Here is a 7,230-nt window from a genome sequence, read left to right on the forward strand (position 1 = left end):
ACTTAGTTCACCAAGTCCCGCCATCTGGGATCAGAAGAAGCCTTTCTGTTTTATTTCCCAACAATGCATTGTGACAGGTCCCAGTTCTAGCCTGGGCGCTAATCTCCAGGCCATTTTCGCCGCTGTGGAGCTCCGGGAACCTCAAATGCAAAACAAGGCAATTAGAAGCCTGCTAAACTAAAGGCAGTGCACCTCGGACCGCCCGCCTTCGGACCTAACAGTCCTCCGGACTCAGGGGGACTGGGCGGGGCATCCCTGGGCAGGCTGCAGAGGCGTGGCCAGGGCAGCCTTCCGGTCTCAGAGAGGCAGGGGCGGAGTCCGCGGGCCTCGCTCCTCCCCGGACAGGGCGGGGCCTGGAAATCTCGCTCGGGAGGCGCGGGCCCTGGGGGCCCAAAGGGTTGTGACCGCCTCCTTCCCGAGGTAGGACCCCGGCTGGGAAGGCGAGTCCCAGCCCTGAAGGGAAGGAGGGGGAGAGGGCTGCAGGCCATGCCCTGGTCACTTCGAACCACTCTCTTTTGGGACCTGATCCTGGGCGTATTGGGCGTCTCTGCCTTCCTGACCCATCTGGGCTCCGACCTGTGGGCCGTGAGCCAGTATGTGCTCAGTGGTCACTACCTGTGGGCCACACTGGTGTTGACGCTGCTGGGCCTCTCCTCGGTCGTACTCCAAGTCTTCAGCTGGGTCTGGATGCGCGCCGACCCCACTGACCTGCACTCGTCGCAGCCCTCAGGCCGCTGCCTGGCGCTGCTGCATCTCCTGCAGCTGGGCTACCTGTACAGGTGAGCGCCCCGCCCTCGGGAAGAGGGAGGTGGAACGGAGCCCAGGGGTACCTCCTATAGTACAGGTGAGCGCCCTGACAAGGGAAGCGGATGGGGAGGTATCCCGTGGACACAGGTGGAGGTGCCCGCTCCTTAAAGAAGGGTAACTCCGGCTCATCTAGCCCTGTTCTTCCTGGCACAGATAAAGAAACCGGCCCAGAGAAGAAAGGCATGATTCGGAGTCAGACCTCTCTGGGATCCATCCAGTCTCAGCTTTGCCACCTGTGTGACCTCATTCCTGTCTTTCTCTGAGCCTCGGTTTGTTCCTCTGTTAAAAAGAGACAGGTTTGCAGGCAGGCCTGCTTTGAGAGGTGCAGGAAAGAACACAGTGCTTGGCTGCTGATGGGCTCTATTGGAGTGTCCCCTTCAGCTGAGAATGGGGCCTCAGGCAGTCACTTGACCCCTCTAGGTCTCAGGTAACTCTTTGTCCCAGTGGGGATGGTCATGGTGCCAGCCTCTGTTTGATAAGGAATAAATGAAACGAGACCTGTGGATTGTGTGCAAACGTCAGCCAGCTTCATGCCTACCTGGGCCATCCTGAGAGTTTCAGCAGCCGTGACCCCCAGAGCAGGGCTTGTCCCCCCACCCCTCAGTGCCCCTCACCCTATCTTTCCCAATTGTATCCTCCCAGGGCATCTTCTCCCCGGCCCCACCCACATACACTCTGACCAAACAAGAGGGCAGAGATGGGGTCTGATTCATCCATGTCCCTGGAGCCAACCAGGGCTGGGTGTAGGCCCGATCCCGGAAAGTCTGCGTGAATTTGCTCCTTTCCAGACCTGGCAGGGCCCTCTAGAGTTGGGGGGACTGACACTGAGGGGCCAGTCGTGCAATCAAGTCAGGACACGATATGGTCTGGGTTGGGATGGGGTGGCTGGACCCAGGATCTGCTCTTGAATCCATTTGTACAGATTCTCACCAGCTCTTGCCTTGACCAACCTGCACTGAGTGTCCAGGAGTGGGCGAGAGGTGCTCAATGTGGCAGTTTTGCCCGAGAGCCTGCATCAGTGAAACTCCGGGTGGGCATGAGGAGGCACACTTATTACCATGTTGGCAGGCCTTGGTGAGCCCCGAGTCCATAACTGCATCATGTATCTTCCCTTCTCCGATTTCTGCTGAGCGCGAGGCAGACAGTGTACTGAGCTTGGGTTTTGAAAACAGTCTGTGTCTGCCTGCGACTAGGCTGAGGCAGGGCCCTGCTGTGGCATTGGGGAAACAGAGGCAGAGGCTCCTGCTCAGGGAGAGCCCCAACCCAGGCCTGCCTGCCTACTCCCTTACTGTGTTGTCAGGTCCGCCCAGGGGAGGTAACAGCACACCTCTGATGAATAAATTCACAGTGAGTGACTGGGCTCACCCCCCAGGAGCCAAACGAGAACAGTTGTGGGTAGGGGAAGCCTTGTTGTGTCTTCCACTCCCCACTCATGCCGGTGGGTCACCCAGCCCTGTCTGTCCAAACTCTGGACTTCCCCACAGGATCCTAAGAATTTTTTAGGCTTGCTAAAAAATCACCTTAGGCAATTTAACCGTATGCTTTTGATATTTACTTCTTACTAGCCCTTTATTTTCCCATCTGTAAAATGGGGATGTTGTAAGGCATGAATGAGACAGGGTTTGTGATACACCTGGGACGGTGCCTGGCCAGCAGGAGCCGCGGTAGTCGTATTTACCCTCATTTTACAGGAGAAGAACCAAGGTCAGCGAGGTTGTGTTGCTTGTCCAGAGCCCCACAGTGTTAGTGATGAGCTGGGACTGGAGCCTGTCGGCACGTACCTGATAAGGAGGGGAAGGAGGAATGCCTCAGGACACTAACCTGGCCCCTTGGCTCATCCGTATGTGCCCAGGTGCATGCAAGGGCTGCGGCAAGGGCTGCTGGTGTGGCAGCAGGAGGTGCCCTCCGAGTTCGACTTGGCCTATGCCGACTTCCTCTCCATGGACATCAGCATGCTGCGGCTCTTCGAGACCTTCCTGGAGAAGACGCCACAGCTCACGCTGGTGCTGGCCATCGTGCTGCAGAGTGGCCAGACCGAGTACTACCAGTGTGAGTCGTACTTCCAGCAGCTAGTCCCGCTTCCGTTCGTGTGAACGTTTCCCACAAACATCAGAAATGCTCTCACTCTGTTAGGAGGACTGCTTAGGAAATAGGGGCGCACCCTTTGGTCGGCCAGGTTCTAGTCCAAACACCAGCCGTATGAATTTGGACCCTGACTCAGCCTTTCTGGGTATCAGTTAGTTTTCATCTGTAAAGTGGACATAACAAATAGTCCCACCTCATGGGATTGATGGAAGGATTGAGGGAGGTGGTGCATATCAGGCCTAGTGCCTGGAGCATAACAAATCTTAATGATAATTTTTACTATTTTGAAGAAAACAGATAAAGTATGTAGGGTGTCTGACATAATAGGCAACCTATTGGTCAGGAAGCTGTGTATCGAGCACCTTTGTGCCTGTCGCTGTAGTAGGGACGCAGCCGTGAACAAGGACACAGCCCCTGCCCGGCTGGGTGACTGTAAGGCCGGCAGTTACAGTGCGCTGAGCGATCTGGACAGAGAGATGCAGGTGCCTTCTTAGCCAGGGGAGCAGTCTGTACGCTGAGGAGCTTCGGGAAGCGTTTCCCCTGTGAAAGGGAAGTAACGTGCCCAAGGTCACAGACCGGCTGGTGGCCCAGCTAAGACTCCAGCTCATGTCTGATTCAAGGTCTGGGGCTCCCCCTTCTCTGCCACACCCCTGCCAACCGCTGCTGTAAATGCCACAGCCTCCCAAGGAGCCAGTCCCCACTCTGGCACCACTCAGTGTGACCTGCAGAGTCTTCCCTTCTGTGGCCTCTGTTTCCCCAGTGTACCAGGTGGAGTTGGACTTGATCTCCAAGGACACTTTCAGCTTGCAAATTTGAGTCTGTAGTCTTGATTGAAAAGCCAGTGATAGCAGCCATCGTGATCGAGGGCCCACTATTCACTGGGCACTGTGGAGGGTGCTTTGTTGCCAGTGTGCACGTTCGCAGCCCCATAGGTTGGTGCCGTGTTTATCTCCATGTTGCACAAGAGGAAAGGGGTACAGAAAGGCGAAGTGATTTGCCTCGGGACACATAGCACTCAGTGGGCACATGTTTTTGTCTATTTGAGGGCCCTGGGTGTCGAGGACTAGGGACAAATGGATACAGTCTACACTGTATGTGTATGGGTCGGGGGAGAGGGAGGGAAGAGACAGACTCTTCCAACTTTTGATTTAGCAAACATTTATTCAACTGCTATTATGTGCCAGGTACTGGGCTACCTGGGGATCCCAGGGGAGCAGAATCTGTTTCCTGCCCTGAAGTTGCTCAGAGATAAGGAACTAGATAATTATTCCAGACGGAAGTGAGTAGGGTGGGGGTCCGGATGGGTGTCTGTAAGGCCGGCTGTGTCCTTGTTCAGATGCTCAGGTTGGAACTTGCAGGGTAAGGAGAAGTAGGCCAGAAGAAACGGGGTACCTGCTCCTAGCCCACCCCGGGCTGGGAACATCACGGGCAAGGCTTGTCCCGGTCAGAGGATGCGGCGTGCTGGGCAGGCTGGGAGAACGCCAGTCCTGCCGAGACCTGGAGTGCGGAGGGGAGTCAGAAAGGAGGAGGATGGCCATAGATGTGACTCCAGGCTGGGTGTGGGTTCCTCGCCCAAAACAGGGACCCCGTAAACAGCTGCTGAATGGATGGGGTGGGAAGGGGGCAGGGAGGAAGCCCTCTAGAGACAGTTCGGTGCTGCTTCCCTCCGTCCCTGGAGGCCCAGGTGCTTCCAGTCCACAGTGGACAACCAGGAGGCGGGACAGGATCACCACTGTAAACTTCGAGTCTTGGAAGGTCAAGATGAGGGAGGGCCCAGTCCGAGGATGGCGGAGAGGGGAGTGAGCATGCTCCATCCTGACAGCCAGAGGCCTATTGCCACATCTTGGGGTTTCCAGCCTCCCTTTCTGAAATTAAGAGGGGGGAACTGGGACTGCTGATTTCAGATCCAAGAAAGACTTGGGTTCTTCCGGGAAAGACAGGGTTACAGGGCTCTCTAAGATGCAGGCATGTGGCCGAGACCCAGGGGTGCAGATGAGAATGTGTACGTCACACCCCCTCTCATCCCCGAAAAATGTCACTGTGGTAGCACCTGAAAAGTATAACTTTGTGGTTGAATGAAGGGCAGACCCCGTATTTGAATCCCAGGTCACCTTTTGGCTCCCCAGCTGTAGTTTTCCCTTCAACAAATTGAGGGTTCTGGCACCCGCCTCAGGCTGGTTATGAGGGCCCCCAGAACCTGGGGAGCGCCAGGCAGACTGCCCACAGAGGTCAGCTGTTTCCTCTTCCTCTCCATAGGGGCCAGCATCTGCACATCCTTCTTTGGCATCTCGTGGGCACTGCTTGACTACCACCGGGCCTTGCGCACCTGCCTCCCCTCCAAGCCCGTCCCGGGGCTGGGCTCCTCCGTGATCTACTTCCTGTGGAACCTGCTGCTGCTGTGGCCCCGAGTCCTGGCTGTGGCCCTGTTCTCAGCCCTCTTCCCCCGCTATGTGACTCTGCACTTCTTGGGCTTGTGGCTGGTGCTGCTGTTCTGGGTCTGGGTTCAGGGCACCAACTTTATGCTGGATCCCTGCTCTGAGTGGCTGTACCGGGCAGTGGTGGCCACCATCCTTTATTTTGCCTGGTTCAATGTGACTGAGGGTCGCACTCGAGACCGCAGCATCATCCACGTGGTGTTTCTCCTGAGTGACAGCGTTCTCATGGTGATCACCTGGGTAACGCAAAGTGCCTGGCTGCCCAGTGGGATCCTGCTGCACATATTGCTGCCTGCGAGCGGCATCAGCTTCCTTTTGGGTCTGGTCCTGCGGCTTGTCTACTACCGCTGGCTGCACCCTAGCCGCCGCTGGGAGCCTGCTGAGGTGGACGGGACCCGGGGCCTCCGCTGCCTTCAGTTGTATCAGCTGCCTCAGAACAGGCGCATGGTCCATTTGGCCCAGAATTTTTTCCCTAAGGCTTGGGATGAGGCCGCTTCTCCATGGGAGAGAGAGGTAAAGGGGGTCCTTTGAAGCAGGGTCAGATTCAGCCAGGGGACGAAAGGATAGACGGAGTCAACTGGTAGAATGCAGGAGATGATTATGCTGCTGTGGGCCTTGATTCACTCAACAAGCGCTTGATGCCTGATTTTGCCAGGCACTGAAGACCAGAGTTAAGGGAGACAAAGCCCTCCCTCTAAGGACAAGAACAAGATGAGGAGGGCCAGGCCTTGTGGGGGTCAAGGGCCTCAATTATATAGGAAGCACTTTGGGAGGAAAGAAGAGATCCCCTTTTCTCTTTCTCCCAGTCAGTGTATCTGGTGCCCAAGGCACCCAGTGTGGGTATTTCCACCTGTAACGTAATCGGTGGAGGTGCCCTCCCGGCCCTTAAGTCCCCTGTCCTGGGCGAGAAGGTCCTGAGACCTCCAGGATGTGTTTCCCAGGATGTGTTTCCTCTCTCCTGCGCCCCACCTTGGTCGTTCAGTTCACTCGCCAGATGTTTACGGGGAGCAGTTGATGTGCCAGGAGCATCCTTCTATCCTTGGAGCCTGGAGCAAGACCAGCTGCCACCCTACCGTCTCCGCTGCTCCTGCGGAGGCTGTCCTGCCGGAAGCCAGGCATGCCCAGTGGCTGGCTCCCACCAGCCCCTCCAAGGCTTTAGTGTCACTGGCCCAGCCCCCACCCCTGCTCTCAAAGGGCCACCTTTCAACCAAGTGCCTTGTGAGCCTGTGGTCTGGGCCATGACTCAGCCGTTGAATATTTTTTACGCTTTAGGCAATGTACTTTCTACCTCAGTCTATTGTGAGAGAAAGGAAGGCGTGTGCCTGTGTCTGCAAGTGAGAGACATGTATGTGTTTTTGTCGAACAGTATTACTGGGTTATTATTAAAAAGCTTATAAAATCCTCCGAACTAGTTGTGTCATTGAATGAAGTCTGCAGAATTCAAAGCCGCCTGGAAAGAAGGGGTCGGGAACACCAAGTTCACTGCTCGGAGTCGGGGAAGGCCCTGGCACAGAGAAGAGGGCTGGCTCGGGCAGGACTGCTCAACCTTGGTCTCTTGAGTTTCAGGAGCTGGGGGGCTGGTGGGGGTTGAGGGTTCAGGTGGGCATCAGAACCCAGATCTGGACTGACCCGTGCTCTGCTGCTGGGCCTGGCAGGGGGAGCCACAAAAACCACCTCTGGTACCAGGAAGGGAATACGAGAGCCCAGGTGAAGGTCTTGAGGCTGGGAGCTCAGGGAGGGTGTGAGTGATGGGGTGACGTAGGGTAGGTGGAAGTGGGGAATGGTGCCAGGGAGGTGCAACCTGTTGCTGCTGAGAGGTCTGAGGTTTAGAGAAACAGGAACAGGAAAAGGGTGCTGGGGACACAAGAAAACAGTCACCACTGTGATGGGACTCAGGGTAGTC

The 7,230-nt window shown here is 56.3% G+C and overlaps 1 protein-coding gene across 1 annotated transcript; it reads left to right on the forward strand.

Annotated features, from left to right (window-relative positions):
- The first annotated feature begins 74 nt into the window (after nt 1-74).
- On the forward strand, nt 75-6,732 carry XKR8 (XK related 8). The gene is made up of 3 exons (XM_028512167.2): nt 75-779; nt 2,660-2,856; nt 5,149-6,732. Exons 1-3 carry the CDS (start codon nt 487-489, stop codon nt 5,856-5,858), a joined length of 1,200 nt encoding a protein of 399 aa, XP_028367968.1. The 5' UTR covers nt 75-486; the 3' UTR covers nt 5,859-6,732.
- The last annotated feature ends 498 nt before the right edge of the window (nt 6,733-7,230 follow it).

Source organism: Phyllostomus discolor, chromosome 5, assembly GCF_004126475.2.
Source record: "Phyllostomus discolor isolate MPI-MPIP mPhyDis1 chromosome 5, mPhyDis1.pri.v3, whole genome shotgun sequence".
In the NCBI taxonomy this organism is placed as follows: Eukaryota; Metazoa; Chordata; class Mammalia; order Chiroptera; family Phyllostomidae; genus Phyllostomus; species Phyllostomus discolor.

Excerpts from the sequence above, each read along its gene's own strand:
- XKR8 (XM_028512167.2), top strand. The coding sequence starts at position 487 with ATGCCCTGGTCACTTCGAACCACTCTCTTTTGGGACCTGATCCTGGGC. Across the intron at positions 780-2,659 it reads CAGCTGGGCTACCTGTACAG|GTGCATGCAAGGGCTGCGGC; the intron begins GTGAGCGCCCCG and ends GTATGTGCCCAG. Across the intron at positions 2,857-5,148 it reads CCAGACCGAGTACTACCAGT|GGGCCAGCATCTGCACATCC; the intron begins GTGAGTCGTACT and ends TCCTCTCCATAG.